This window comes from Amblyomma americanum, chromosome 10 (genome assembly GCF_052857255.1).
Source record: "Amblyomma americanum isolate KBUSLIRL-KWMA chromosome 10, ASM5285725v1, whole genome shotgun sequence".
Lineage (NCBI taxonomy): Eukaryota > Metazoa > Arthropoda > Arachnida > Ixodida > Ixodidae > Amblyomma > Amblyomma americanum.
The window spans coordinates 51251763-51267716 of record NC_135506.1 but is presented as its reverse complement, the minus strand read 5'-3'; the positions used below and the strand labels follow the sequence as shown (position 1 = coordinate 51267716).

Genomic DNA, 15954 nt, shown 5'->3' with positions numbered 1-15954 from the left:
GTCCAGTTTGCCACTGCTAGTCAAACTAAAACAGAGATACTTTTTACTGTGAAAGCAGTACTGCTGTATTCTCTGCCTGTAATGCCCTGGCGTGTATTTTTTGCCAATGTTGTTTTCGCTCTGCGCTAATATGTCTTTTAGACACCTATAGCATTTAGGGAGCTCCACATCTGTAATCGCAGAATTCCTGTCCCCGTATCATACAGCCTCTGGCATCAAAAGGTTTCATTTGTTTAAACAGAAGTAATATGCTAAAGCATCTTTTTTCTTTCTGGATTGATTACACGGTGCCTTATCGTGAAAGAATGCACCAGTCTTCAGTATCAAGAGTGCAAACACTTTTCATACGCTTAGCTGCAACACCCTGTGCACTGTCCTACATAAAGAGAAAAGGAAGCACTGCTTTCATTTGTGTAGGCAATGAGTTGCTTGACACATAGCAGCTTCTGTGCAAATTTGGCGTTGCACTAATGCAAGCTTATACTCATTGGAGTATGCTGTGAAATTTTGTATCAGTAATGTCTTAAACTAATATCTGTGATTGCAGTTATTAGTGACACTGTCTTACTGGCCTCTTTAAATAGATGAACATTCGAGACATTTTTCATAAAGCATCTTTGTTTTTTTTTCTTCATAGAGCGTGCGTAAGTTGCTATCAGTATCACACAAGTGTGATTTTGAGGGCGACGCAAAATAGTGCGATATCAGCCCTGTTTCAATAAAGAAAAAAAACAAAGCAGGCTGCTTTGAAAATTGTAGAGCTCATGGTTGATAGAGCTGGGTGGAAGGGTTTAACTTTTGTAATAAAATCTTGTTTCCGTCTTTGTTGTGTTCTGGTGACTTGTGTGTTACAATAATGATGTGCAATCAGCCTCTAATTAGAGTTAATTACTAGGGCTTAGAGTTTATGAATGCTGTTTCCATAACTGCAGTTATAAAGAAAGCAAAGCCATTTATAGCCTCGATTTCTTAGCAGAGTAAGAAACTTGCATCATGGGGTTTTGTTGCCATCTATGAAACTTATTTTAGTGTTGCAACCAACATAACACACCTGGACAAAGTGTCTTCAGTGTTGTTTGGACAACAGAAGTGTTGAGTTAAATTTGACCGTTAATGGTAGTGCCCTGTAATGCTTTAAAAGGCGCACTGACCATCGCTACATAGCATTAACTCACTTGAGTGAATCTACAGTTGCAACATTCAGGTCATTGATTATGAGTTCCATGTTGAAAATTTTTTTATAAAGTTTTATATATACGCATTGAATGTTATATCACTTATCATTCCAAACTTTGCGTCAACAGCAGGAATGGTTCAAACTTTATTATGGTAACATTGCACGGCAGTAAAATTTAATCTCGCATGTTTAATGCAATATTCCAAAACTTGCAGAAAGATTCATTATAATTTCAGCTGCCGCGGTGGCTGAGTGGTTACGGCGCTCGGCTGCCGGCCCTAAAGACGCTGGTTCGATCCCGGCCGCGGCGGTCGAATTTCGATGGAGGCGAAATTTTAGAGGCCCGTGTACTGTGCGATGTCAGCGCACGTTGAAGAACCCCAGGTGGTCGAAATTTCCGGAGCCCTTCACTACGACGTGTCTCATAGCCTGAGTCGCTTTGGGACGTTAAACCCCCATAGACTATAAACCAATCATAATTTCAATCCGGCACAAAAAATTTCCCTCGGGCAAGACTAAGCGATGATTTATGACGAAACTTTTAAACTGACCACTTATCGGCCTATACATAACCTGACTGCCAAATATGTTTCTTTGCTGAAAATTTATTTCACAGTTGCGCTGTTTCATGCTTTTTGTCCTCATTACAAATATAAAGTGCGGCACTGCCTGTCTGCAAGTAGAATAGAGGCTCTGTAGCATGGCGGCTACTGAAGGACTATAGTGGCACAAATTTGTACTTTTATATGCATGCAGGCATACAGGGGCATTTAAGCGTGCACTATTTGGCACACATGTAAACAGCAGGCAAAAGAAGACTGAGGTCTCGTCGTTCAGTGCAAGGTTACTTCCTATAGTCTGATACAACTTAAAGGAGTATAGACACCTAAATTTTGGGTGCGTGTTCTCTTGCTTGTAATGATGCGTAAGGCATTATTATACATGGATTACCACCTGGTATTCTCCTAGGACCGCTAAATAATTTATAATCGCATTTCTTTCTCGTGCTGTTTCGGTTTCAACAGCCAAATGAAGACTGTGACGTCAACGTGTACTTTACAGGTCACATGAGACATGAAAAAACTGCAATATAATCGCTGCTTCCTCATTCATTGTCATTGCAGCTCTTGAGGAGGGCTGGCTTCAGCGCTGGAGTAAATTAAATAGATGAAGCAGCGATTATATGGACGTTTTTCTATGCCTCGTGTGACACAGAAGTACGCTTTGACGTCGCAGCCATTGTTCGGCTGTTGAAACCGAAACAGCACGACAGAAAAAATTTGATTATAAATTGTTTAGCGGTCGTAGGAGAGTAACACCTGGTCATTCATGTGCAGTAGTGTCTTCTGAATCATTATAGAGAAGAAAACATGCCACCAAAATTAGCTGTCTATACCCCTTTAATTCTGCAGTGAAGCTGCACCCACATTAAGGTACGCCATGTAGAGTTCCTCTACAACAAAAAACTAGTCTGTTCTTGAAACTTTTCTTGTTACCTAGGCAAGGAGCTAACCACAAGAAAAAAAAAATATAAGCTAGTATTTTGATACCTGGCTTTTAATGGAGTCGCACTGAAAAGCTTATTTATTTATGGTTAACGCCGTGGCCCAGTGTTACTAACTGCTGTTTTATTTTTAATTTTCATTAGACACTTTTGGTACAGTGTACTAGAATATTATACAGTGACACGAGCGGGGCCTGCCCCTATAGTTCAGCGCGTGCCGGTTTTGGTAGCAAAAAGCAGCCGCGCTGTCATCACCCACACTTGAAGCGAAGCAGCCTGACCGCTTCTTCCTGCTGTCTCGCTGCGGAATGCCTCTTCTTTTGCGTCTTTTCCTGCTTCTCTGTTTCTGATGTTTGCCAAGTGGCATTTATATAATTGTTACATACTAGGATGGACAAGTGGGGATGCGAGAACAGGCTAAGGGCTCAAATTATCTCTTTTTAAAACCTTAAAACGTGGAGAGCAACGGTTTGTTCAGCAAATAAAGTTTCATAGATTTGACTGGTTGTAGGCGCCGGCTGTGCTGCGTGTGCCTGCACTTTGAGCCATTTGATATTGAAGGATTATATGCGCCCATCAAGAATGCTTGACACAGGAGTGTTTCTGATACTTTCTAACCTCCCGCCGATTCGAGCAAGAGCACTCCATTTGCAGAGTGGGAGATAGCAGAGGTAGGCACTGGGAAATATCAAGGATTATTAAGCTTGTCGCACAAATAACGCTATTCAAACAGACGGTAATGCTCAGATGCTGTGGTATAGGCAGAAGAGCAATTACTGGCTAATTTGTATTTCATCCTTACGCGGTTTTGGAAAGCGCTAACTGTGCACAGGAACGGATCACACACACACAAACGATGCTGAATCGAAGCCTAGCTCTGACGAAGCAGGCGAAGTTCGTCTGTGTCTCCGACCTCCGCAGACACACACATCTAATTACTTGGTGCCGAATGCATTCCTGGGCTTGCTCTTGCTAAGTGTTTTGTATGCCGAACGCAACAAAGAAAAATTACAATAAATAAAACAACAAAGCAAGGATGCATGCATGCACATGATACAACGCGAAGTGCTAGATTAATTGCCTTCTGAATATATTGCAAAAAAAAAACGGAACTGCATTAGCATCATAAAGGATGCGAATCGCAACGAATGTGCAGGAGGTATAAAAATGAGCCGCCAAGAGCAATACAGCTTCCAACATAATGTGAAAGCATTTTAGCACGGTTTTCTTTACAGCTGTTTGGCTCATAGTTAAAGGCTGATTATAGATCTTAGCGCAACACATGCAGCAGCACAAAACGGTACACAGAATGAGTACTAAGGATTGAGCGAAGATGTAGTGATCGTCCCGTCTGCCTTTTTGTATTGTACCATGTGTTACACTAGGAGGTAATTCGCACCATGTGGAAGCATGCCCCTTCTAGAGATTGCCCCAGCATGTGCCATTATCCCGGCATGTGGCGTACTAGTTTTTTTTTTTTTTTGTCTCGGCGTGAGCTGCGTCCTCAACAGAACTGTGTATGGCATACGCGGAAAACATTTTTTTTTAGGCGTTGGAAAGCAAGGACGCAGGTGGAAAAAGGTTTTATGGAAATGCACTGTCAGTTTGAAAATTTACTATAATAAGCATATTGATGCGCAAGGAGCGTATCTTGCGGTCAGTAGTTTTGCAGTCCATGAAAATCGTGGGGTACCTTACAAATGCTCTCTATAATCGTTGAAATCTTGTGCACATCATTACGAAAACGTCAAACTGCACTAAATATACTGCCAGATGCAGATTAGAAGGAACGTATATACGTTTTCTCTCGCTGCTTTGCTTGGTGGTAGAGTTGCTGAATAATATAAGGAAAGCAAGGACACAGGTTGAGGCAACGTTGCATGTTAAGCATTGTTGCCTCGTTTTGGCTCTATGCATCCTAAATGCAAATGCCCGTGATACCATGATGCAATTCTAAAGGCTTGGGTTTGTAATCCTTTCTAGTCTCCAGCGATTTATTAATGTAAATTATAGTTTCATTCCAAAATTCAAGCGCAGACAGAGATGATGCAGCATCAGTATATCCACATATGCAATGTGTTGCTGATAGTTTTCCTAGTATTTCATTATTTCGTGGTATTAAATTATGGCTGCTAAAATGCCGCGCATACAGCAGCTGCTTTGTGCGCGGCAAGGTGATCATGGTGCGCTGTCGCGTTCCTGCAGGAGCCCACCCACCGCCAGTCCGCACGCGCTGATTGGTCCCGATACGGCAGGCGCGCACGCAGCTACTCAAGTGAAGTAGAATATCTGTACACTGCATATATGCTAAAGACGTCTATTATTTCCAGCACCTGGGTACGTAATTACGGGCAGCCATAATAAAAATAGAATTTAAGGAAAAAGAGGGCTCCTTGAGGGAAGGGATGACGACGGGTGTGAAAGAATTTGAGAGGGTTGCGCGGTGCCCACAACTGTTGTTTCCCGATAGATTCACTCCGTGACTCTATTTCTCTCGGGGCATGGACAAGATGGAAAAATTACGGAAACGGTCAGAAAAACTGATGCAATTACTTGGAACAAAAAGTAGCTTAGAGTGGAAAGGAACCACATTTAAACCACACCGCTTTGAAATCCATCCATTGGAATGCATTCCAAGAGAACGTAGGCATGGCAGGTGCAGTGGGCAGCAGAATGAATGTGGACGTAGGCTGATGATGGTGAACGCTAACCTCATGTTGCATTACATTTAACAGGTGTCATGTAGGAACCGTACGACAGCACCACACGCACAGGGTGGCTCAGCATGATAGGGGACGCGCGAGCGCGAGGCCGGCGCTGAATAGAACTACAAAGCTGAGCTGAAGGCTGGCCAACGCAAGTATAATCTGCAGAGGAAGGCTCCCATTTCCGATAGGCTAAACGGCCCCAGGTTATTCTTTACTACACGTAGATTTCACTTACTCAAATTTGTTGTGTTGCAACCAGTTTGCACTAGCGCAATAAGGATGCCTTCCGCCACCTGGCAGTCGTGGCCGAGTGGTTAAGGCGATGGACTAGAAATCCATTGTGGTCTCCCCGCACAGGTTCGAATCCTGTCGACTGCGCAATTTTTTTATTTTTTTTTCAAGGATGTCAAGCTAGATGCACTCTGTGCACATTTCTTTTCATGAAGCGCTGGCACCTGTGTGCGCACGTATGCGCTTTGTGTCTCCTTTGCCCTGTCTTCGCGTAGTTTCACATCTGCCGAGTACACGATGGAAATGGCGTGCGCGAGCGAGCTCGCGACACTGGATAGTTTTGCCACGGATTAGCAAGCGAGGTTACCAATCAATTGGCTGTAGTTTTGTGTACTAGGTAGTTTTGCTAACGTTTTGCGTTAGCGTACGCTATACGCAAGCACTTTGCGGCACTTTACGTTGTGTCCCACCAGCGCTTTCAGTTTAACGCACGCAAACACGAACGCAAACCATTTTCTTTCCCTTCTTTTGTTCTTTACAGGCAAGCCAGGACCAGACAAATCGTGTGCTAGACCGGTAGCCATTCCAGCCTAGCTGTGTTGATGCGTTCCCCTGTATGTGGAGCCAGTTTTGCCGACAACGGTGATCCGTGCCAAAATTATGAAGCAACCGTTTGTCGTACCGCGTTCCGGGTGGTGGGATACGATTTCTCGTTGCATATAGCTTACATGTGCTGCTCAAGTTGGAGGCTGGATTGCGACGCGACCCGCCTCGATGGCTCAGTGGTTAGCGCGCTCGGCTACTCCGTGGTTCGAAGCCGATGGAGGCGAAACGCAAAGGCGCCCGTCTGCAGTGCGATGTGAGTGCACGATCCCCAGGTTGTCGAAATTATTTCGGAGCCCTACACTGCGGCACCTCTTTCTGCCTTTCTTCTCTCAGTCCCTCCTTTATCCCTTCCCTTACTGCGGGGTTCGGGTGTCCGCCGAAATGCGAGACAGATACTGCTCCATTTCCTTTCCCAAACAACCAATTTAGTTCGGGGTGGTGTCATACGCGCGAGTGTGTGCGTGGTGTCGGTGAGTTTCAGCGCACCCTGGGACTTGGTAATGCTTTCGCATTCCCACACATAAGCAGTCTTTAAGTGTCTCTGCAGCATTTTTAGTGCGAAAGCACTTTGGCTGAATCCTCGGCAAAAGCCGTGGAACGAGTTAAATCTCCGGGCGGGTCACGTGACTCAATTTATAGCGGTGTAAAACAGCTATGATGAGATTTGGCAATGGTACAGTGAGATGGGGGAGTGTTTGGCTTGAAGCACTGTGGCACGGGTCGGCCCGGTATTGCACTGCCTCCGTGATCGGCCCAGGGCATGTTAGCGCGCGCTTTTTCTTTCTATCTTTGCTCTTCTATCCTTTAACTCTCGTACTTTCAGCACGCGGCAGCGAGCGTGGCTTGGCTTGAGCCAGTAGGCAGGCCCGTGCACTTTCCTTTTCTTTCTTTTCTTCCTATCAGCAACAGCAGCAGCAGCATGGTACAGTGAACTAGAAATACTTAGCACGGCCGTGAAGGTCGGTTATGTGATTATGGCATCATGCCCAAATATGGCATGGACTACCCGAAATTTGACCTTGAAGTGACCTTGGCCGAAATCGCCGAAAATTGAATGGTGGGTTCCTGAGAGGAAGTATGGCACGTCCCAAACGTTGCTCATGCCCAACAATGGCACGTGCCCCAGAAATTTGTCATTGGAATGACCTTGGCCGAACTTGCCGGAGAATCTGGGTGTGCTCGGGTCTCAAAATGGAATTGGAGCACCTCCAAAAACGGTGTTAACCCACTCCCAAATTTGGGCCAAATTTGGGAATTTGAAAATTGAGTTGACCCGCGTTCGGAGCCGCGGCCTGGGACGCCCCAAAATGGGCTTGGCCCACCCCCTAAATTTGCGTGACCCGCCCACCGTGCTTTCGCGCAATATTTCTTGTTTAGCGGTGCTATACTGCCAGCCATTTTTTTTTTCCTTTGCAATGGTGTAATGGAGGAGGGGGAGGTAAACTTTATTAAAGAAGAGATCTTAGGCGCGGGTTGGGGTGACGTTCCCCTCCCCGCGGTGGGCTCCTCTTCTAAGCCGGACGTCAGGTGTCCGAACGACACCTCTTCGGCCCGCTCCGTGACTTATAGGGTCCGAGCTGAGCAGCGCGGCCTTCCACTGCGATTTGGTAGAGAGCTGCAGACTGTTCGACGGCTTGTCTTCATTACGTGAGTATAGGATGTGGGGTGTGTCTGCCTTTTGGTGTCTACAGAGGGAACAGACCGGGCTGAACTGCTCTGGGAACCATATGGAGTACATGTACGAATTAAAGAAAGTGTCTGTCTGGAGCTGCCGCCAGCTGACTTGTGGTGTTTTACTTAGACATCTGTGTGGTTCTGGGAAGATTTGTCTTTCTTTCTTGAAATGGGCAGTAATTTCTTTGTAGGTCGTCACTCGCTCCCTGGCCGATTTGAGCTCGGGGTAGCGCACCTCCCGGCTAACTACGAATCCTCGGGAAAATTAGTGCGCCGCCTCGTTTACAGGATGACCCGAATGGGCGGGGACCCAGATCAATGTTATCTGGCTGGTATTGGAGTTTTTTTGTAAGATTTTAATGGCTGCGGAGTAGGCCCTTCCTTTGGCAAAATTTCTAATTGCGGTTTTAGAGTCGCTGATGATGTATTTGGCAGTGGTGGAGGTAATGGTTAAAGCTATGGCAGCTTCTTCTGCCTCGTCCGGAAATTTTGTTTTATCGATTGTCGCCGATGCGAGGGGAGAACCTCGATGATCGACAACTGCCAGGGAAAAGGCGTCTCTGTCCGCATGTTCTGCCACGTCCACATGCGCCGTGTCTTTCTGAGCTGAAAATCTTTCGTGAAGTTTTTCTGCCCTAGCCTTTCTTCTGTCCGTATCGTAGTGTGGATGCATGCTTTTGGCCAGAGGATGGACTGTTAAGTGTTCGTGCACGTGTCTTGGAATTGGCACGGTGTGTGCACGGATTCCTTCATGTTGTATCCCTGCTTTCTAGAGGATGAAACGTCTCGTTTCAGTGCCTGGCAGTCTTTCGTATTGTGCGGTAAGGTGTGCTTCCATCATTTCCGCTAAGGTGTTATGAATTCTTGACTGCAGTAGTTTTTCATTTGGGGTATGATTACCACGGCTACTTCGGATTCTCCCGCGCGATCTCTACTGCGGTGTCGACCGGCGCTCCTTTTTTACCGCATCTTAGGGGTGGCTGTGGAGGGCAATGGTGGCGCCGCTACCTGCGTTCGTTGTAAAGCAACAAATCATCCGTCGGGGGCGCCCTAATTCCTTCGTCGTACAGGCAAACTAGTCGTAGTGGTCTTCGCTGTAGAGGCGTTCACAATACACATGAAAAAGATTGAAATTCGGCTGACACATACGAAATCCTTCGTTATACAGGTAGTTTCGTTCTAGAAGCGTTCGTTGTGCAGGCGTTCAACTGCATATCAGAAAAATCAAAGGCCCATTGGCAGCATCTTTTGGTAAACTGGAGATAACAGGACACAGGGGCTAGTTAACATCTTTGGTGGCGACAAGCTGTTGACAGGAGGTTAGAAAGCACTCCAGTCGTTTTAGTACGGTGGTATCGAGTCCTATAGCAGTGGTGACCTAGTATTTGAGTATTCGCCTCGTGTGCAGGAGGCGCGAGGTTTAATCTTTAGTAGAACCAAATAACCACCGGTTTCTAACATGTACAAGCCTTCCACTGGTTTGATGCCCGGCTTCTTTGAGGTGACATACTTGAAAATGGGTATTTAATACCACCTTGAGTAACGAAAAAATACCTTGTGCCATGGCGCTCCGGCCAAAGTAGCCCTGGCGCCATTAAAATTCACCGTATAATCAGTATCACGTCCTATCATGCCTAATTTAGTAGCAGTAGCTGGTGACATACTTCATCAAATGTTTTAGCGAAGTCTAATAATAATAATAATAATAATAATAATAATAATAATAATAATAATAATAATAATAATAATAATAATAATAATAATAATAATAATACTAATACTAATACTAATAATTGGTTTTGGGGGAAAGGAAATGGCGCAGTATCTGTCTCATATATCTTTGGACACCTGAACCGCGCCGTAAGGGAAGGGATAAAGGAGGGAGTGAAAGAAGAAAGGAAGAATAGGTGCCGTAGTGGAGGGCTCCGGAATAATTACGCAGTCGCAGTGAAGCGGGAGTACAGAATGGCACGTAACCTGAGGCTGAACGCAAGAGCCTGCGTTTCGTGTGAGTATGCCTTGCGAAAAACTTGTTGAGAGCCGTGAAAAAATGGATTCGATTCCATAAGTGCGATAATTTGCGAGCAGACCATGTGCTCGAATATCTTATTATAGATACGCTGGTGATCTATCTTCCGTATGTTATCTATATCGCGAATAATCAGTCGCGCCGTGAAAGCGTATGCGAGTCGATGACCCTACCCTGGAATTAAAAGACGCCGAAGATAACATAGTGGTGCACTATCTACCACTCTATGCTTTGTCACACTAGCAGGGTCATGAGAATCGGCCCACGCCATTGGCTGGAAAGGGATCCTTTGACGGGGAAAAGCCGCTGCGTTCTTGAGTTGTATCCAACTATAGCAGTCTGGTTAACAAATATAGAATAGTGAACTTTTTAACTATTACTGTTAGGCTCTTTAATAACTGAGAGGCATGTGGCACACTGTAAGTAATATCCATATCAGTTTTTAGAATTTCGAAAACGATGTTACCTTTGGCGCTGCGGCCCAACAAATTTTGGATATTTCGACTAGTTGCGGGCTTTGGAGAGGTTGCTTTGCCTGCAAACTTCTCGAATGTGCTGGTATTTTGATGCGATGTAGCCAAATGGCGCGCTGCGCTCCTGCAAGCGGAGCTTCTGCTGACGGCACAGCTGCGGCGATCACTTTTCGCGCGCACAGCCAGGTTGGCTAACGAACTTGGGCACTTGCTGGCAGCATTCGCGCTGTGAAACCGCGTGATGAGGTGTGCGTGGGATGTGGCCTTCGTACTCTTGTACCAATTTCCCACGTCACATCGCTATGAAGTGACGAAGACAATATAACTAAAGCTTAGCGGCGGCCCTCGCTTTGCTATCGAAGGCTTCGCTGCAACGAACTGCACTTTAATTTCAACGAGAAATGATTCTATTTCTAGTGTACTACTAACAGGATAATACATCTTATAATAGACAGTGGTTATTTACTCAGCCCCATCCGCTGCGGCTTCGATGCGAAACAGGCTTTGAGCACGCTGGCGGGTGGCACGTTGCTGCAAGAAACGCGTCACTGGAGTGGGTGCAATATGTTACACGTTACACGTTGCCGGTTACAGGTTACCGTTTACAAGTTACAAATAAGCTTATCTGTTGCCATTTTTATATATCGAATTCGTTATACCAAACTATTTCACGATCCACATCGAGCTTCATATATTTGGGTTCGACTGTATTTTATGCAATAAATAAATGCTTGCGGATCGTATTGTACATGTCACTTGGCACATTTGTAAAGGATGCGGATGCGGCGTGCATCGTTGGAACTGAGTCCCTTTTTGTTGTAGACCTCAGGCAGCCGCTTCCCGTCCTTGGTCAGCATGGTTAGCAGGCCTGGCGCACGGGAGAAGGACTTAGAGCCGTACAGCATGACCGACTGAGTGTCAAATCCTGTGATCAGTCGGTTCTGATGCGGCTGCAGCTTTTTGAAGTTGTGCATTTTGCCTGCATATTGAAGGACAGTTTTATTTATGAAGAAGGAATTGTGCTATATTTTGCTGGAAAACTCTGTATTTTACAGGCCCTGTATAAGAAACTTTTTTGTTTGTTTTTGGAACAGTAAAAAAAAACGACGCGCAGTTTACACGGACACACTGCACTAAAAAGTCATGTGCGGAACTGGAAACGAAACTGGCGCTGAAGTCCTCGTCTTTTTCGGGCTGCGTTTCTGTGAAAAAGGTGCGAAACCAACTGGCCCGTCAACTCGCCGTCATAAAGCAAATAGCACCGCCAAATAGGGCGGGCTCGGAAGCTGAACGACGGAGTTTCAGTGAATGTGTAGTTGCGTTACCAAAACTAAAATCAGGAAACGGTACTTCTCTGTAGGATGTCAAATGACATCGCGTGAAACAGACACGCTGGCCAAACAATCACACATTTAGAGATTCGCCGGGATTTCTCAATCCACATGGCAACCTTGTGAAGTAGAACCGACATTTGAGCTATTCGGTCATTCCAGCTCCTATAGGTGGCGCGGCGGCAGTGCGACATGGCGGGCGAGGCGGTGATGGCGCCGATGCCATAGCGTGCAAAGCGGCTTCTTGACGTTGTGGCACCTTTGGTGTGATCTTTAGAGTCTAGATAAGCAGCAGTAAATGATCCTTGGTTATTAATAAGATCCTGTGATTGAGTTTGGCTGCATTACAGGCTGAAAATAAATTTTTATCGATATGAGCATGGAATCGCTAGTTCGCAAGTGCCGCGCGCGCGAAAACCCCGTCGGCGTTGAAACTTGCGAACTCAGCATGGTGAAGTGCGACGAACACTTTAAACTGTAATTTTTAGCGCGTTCACATTCTTCTTCTTTCGGCACTCACCCGAAAGCGCAAATAAGCTACTTTAATGACCCAGGCAGTCTCACTCTATATATCGCGCCTACACGAGTGCTGTCCTTACTCGCGTAAATACGGTATGTGTATTTATTGCATGCTGATCTTCTAAGGACACAACTGAAGAAATAAATCATCAGTTGGTAACACTGGCCACGGTCCGCAGCATAATATTACAACACTTACCAATTACAACAGTGATCAAAATCAATTTTTTAATGTTGGACTGCATCAAACAAGCCAGAAACGTCAAAATCCTTGAGCCCGCAATTTTGACGCGTGTTTATCTGCTTGTTTACGTAAACAGAAAAGTTTTACCAGTGGTCTATATTTTCTCACGGAGGAATTCTGTCCGATGTTCCTGAACGTGGGCGGAGCTTTCCTGCCGATTTAATTGTATCCGATTATAGTCCGTCTGCAGCGTACGTTGGTCACATATGCGGTAATAAAAGAGGCAATGTAGCTGTTGCTTAAAGCGGCAGTCATCGGGCCATTCGAGCTTTATAATACAGTCGAAATTAGCATTCATAATGTGTTTTTGACTAGCGGGGGAAAACGCTGTGATCGAGTGAGCAGACGACAGTTGCCCAGAAGAGTTTGCAATTATTCATCCACTTTACGCATTACATCCGGGGAATGAAGGCACAATTTTTAAGTTCTTGCCATTCATATCACTCTTTAGCAATCACGTCGTGGCCAGAAAGCCGTGTTTAATCTAGACCAGAATGGACTGAAGCGTAATGAAAAATCTGTTTACTGCAAACGTCCGCCTTAAAATATAACCAATATACTGCACATCAGCTAAGTTTTTAAGCTCTGCACTGCTTTCATGCAGCTGTAATAGGCTACGCTGGTAGCATGAACAAAACTCCTGGCGTCAACAGCGTATACGTCGCTGATTAACAGACGGGTCAATGGGCTGAAACTCGTTACCAACCTGCAGAATGAACTTAATCACTGCTTTTTGAACTCTTTACGTGTTGGCAGAAACAACATGTTTGCTATTTGGAATGTCCGAAGATCGTAGAATAACAGAATATGCTCATTTTTGACGCGCATCTCTGGCTCCAAACCACTGCGATTGCACGCGCCGCGCAGAGCGATCACCGGCTCGCCGCTTCAGGAAGCGGCCGCGTGGCGCCGCCACCGTCGCTGGAACGACCTAATAGTTGGTATAGCATCATGGAAAAAATAGCGCACTCAGGGCAACGGACAAGGAACACGAAACAACACAAGCGCTTGTTTGGTCTTCTTTGTCCGTTATCCTGAGTGCGCTATTTGCTCCATGATGGTAACCTTACTTTCACAGTTTTTTTAGGTCACTAGTTTTTTATTAAAAAAATTCGGTTGCACTCTTTATCGTGCGCTTGGATCTCGATATGTTCTTTTCCCTATAGCTTGATGATTCAGCTACCCCTGCCTTGCGCTACGCAAGTAATTCTGTACATCTAGAAGACCGCCAAAGGTGACTTCGTGCCCTAGGTTCTGTGACGCAACTCCGAACAAAGTGCCGCGAAATTAATCAAAGCAACGGCGACGATTTCGCTCCGACAGGTGCTCAGGAGGTTTTCATAGAGGCAATCAGTATTCTGCCGCATTTTACGTTACGTTACGTTAAAGGACCGAAAACTACGTCCTTTTGAGATTGTACTGCGTCTACGTGTGTCAACCGTTTTAGCAGCCGGGGCTTACGTGGGCGTTGAGCGGGCTCTCTCGCGAAGCGGAAACACACCACCAGAGGGCGCGATAACTGAGACTGATACTGATAGAAAATTGACAAGCAAATATCTGGACAGCAGTAGGGGGCAAATCAGCAGTCATTGGTTAAGAAAAAGGTTAAAGAAACAGAGAGAGCTTTGTGGAAAACTGGGATGCTTACGAAATTGGCACTGGGAATTGACAGGATCTTTAAACAGGAAATTGCCAGAGAAAATATCTATGATGATTGTAGGGGAAGCTCTTTGTTATTTGAGGCCAGGACGGGAGTTTTGTGGACTAAGACATATAGAGTCAGGTACCACGAGATAGACACGTCGTGCGTTGCGTGCGGAGAGGAGGAGGAAACGGCTGAACTCTTGATATTTTTCTGTAAAGGGCTTCACCCTACAGTGGAAGGCAGCGGGGCTGATTTATTCAAAGCATTGGGGTTTAAAGACAGTGAAGGAAACGTAAATCTTAAGCGGGTAGAAGTAACCAAGCGAAGGTTATCTGATTGGTGGCTAAAATCAAGACAAGAGTAAAATTTCACAAGTCATGGCTTGGTGGCTTGAGTCACCGCCCGATTTAAAGGATTCAGCCTTATCCATCCATCCATCCATCCATCCATCCATCCATCCATCCATCCATTCATCCATCCATCCATCCATCCATCCATCCATCCATCCATCCATCCATCCGTCCGTCCGTCCATCCGTCCGTCCGTCCGTCCGTCCGTCCGTCCGTCCGTCCATCCATCCATCCATCCACCCTTCCGTCCGTCCACCCGTCCGTCCGTCCGTCCGTCCGTCCATCCATCCATCCATCCATCCATCCATCCATCCATCCATCCATCCATCCATCCATCCATCCATCCATCCATCCGTCCGTTCACCCGTCCGTCCGTCCGTCCGTCCGTCCATCCATCCATCCATCCATCCATCCATCCATCCATCCATCCATCCATCCATCCATCCATCCATCCATCCATCCATCCACCCGTCCGTCCGTCCGTCCGTCCGTCCGTCCGTCCGTCCATCCATCCATCCATCCATCCATCCATCCATCCATCCATCCATCCATCCATCCATCCATCCACCCGTCCGTCCAATGTCCGTCCTACGCTGGCTGTTTGCACAACTCAACACTAGGTGGTGTTCTACTTACCACTCCGTACCGAGCAGTACAGAGCTCGACTGACGTGAAGAGTGCCTCAAACGAAATCCTTACCCTCCTTCACGTTTTCTTCGAAGATGTCCACGTACTCGTCCCTGTCGGAGCGCGTGTGCTCGTGGAAGAAGCCGGCAGCGTGCATCAACTCGTGCACAATTGTGCTCCTGTCGTAGCAGCCGGCGCCCAGAGACAGCTTCTGCCTCCCACCCTGGCGGCCGATAAACGAGGAGCAGCTGCGTACCGTGGTTAAGAGCGGCTGTTGCTCACAAGCACTCTCCCATTTGCCGTCGCCTTGGCAACGAAGGAAAGCTAATGTTTTCTTCACATTTGCAGCGAGTATTAGGCCTTCGTCTTATGCTTGGGTAAAATGTTGACCTAGTCGGTGGTGTATACCCGTATTGTGATATGAGCTTCGAAACGTGGTGAAAACGATGCTCAGTGGAAACGGGCAACAGAGCAGAGGCTGAGTTGTACTCTGGGTGTTGATCCTCATTCATAATATATGTACTGCTTATCTAAGTAAGAAGAAATAGATATCCATAAATTGTAAAAAAAAAAAAACGCTTGCTTCTTATGTTCCGCCTTGCGTACTGCATCCTACGGACAAGGTCTGGGCTGGGATACGTTAAATGGAACGTGGTTTTTGGAATGCCAGCCATGCGCTGGACAAGCTTCAGAATGGCAGAGTGAGTATATAACTTTGCACATCAAAATTAAGCCTATTAAGTAACTTAAATAATTATTGTAATTTAATGAAGTTAACCTTTAAATGAAATCTCGTGAATTTTAGTAAGAAATCAGTACCATTTGTGCCAAATTTT

The 15954-nt window shown here is 45.9% G+C and overlaps 2 protein-coding genes and 1 non-coding gene across 4 annotated transcripts in view; 2 read left to right on the top strand and 1 right to left on the bottom strand.

The window, feature by feature from the left end:
* Positions 1-822, top strand: part of Src42A (Tyrosine-protein kinase Src42A) — a 102864-nt gene extending 102042 nt beyond the window's left edge. The window contains exon 8 of the transcript XR_013309133.1: positions 660-822. The gene's annotated coding sequence lies outside the window, so the exon portion shown is untranslated. The remainder of the gene's footprint in view (positions 1-659) is intronic.
* The window catches only part of LOC144106841 (astacin-like metalloprotease toxin 5), a 34711-nt gene that overhangs the window by 10984 nt on the left and 7773 nt on the right, over positions 1-15954 (bottom strand). The window contains exons 5-6 of one of the 2 annotated variants that reach the window (XM_077639789.1): positions 15191-15366; positions 10805-11381 (exon numbers count right to left, since the gene is read on the bottom strand). The exons of the other annotated variant lie outside the window; for it this stretch is intronic. Coding sequence (XP_077495915.1) covers positions 11155-11381; positions 15191-15366 — 403 coding nt within the window. The 3' untranslated portion in view covers positions 10805-11154. Of the gene's footprint in view, positions 1-10804; positions 11382-15190; positions 15367-15954 lie in introns of those variants that run through there. 2 annotated transcript variants of the gene reach the window in all.
* Positions 5686-5767, top strand: TRNAS-AGA (transfer RNA serine (anticodon AGA)). The gene has a single exon. It is a non-coding gene; the product is annotated as a tRNA-Ser (tRNA).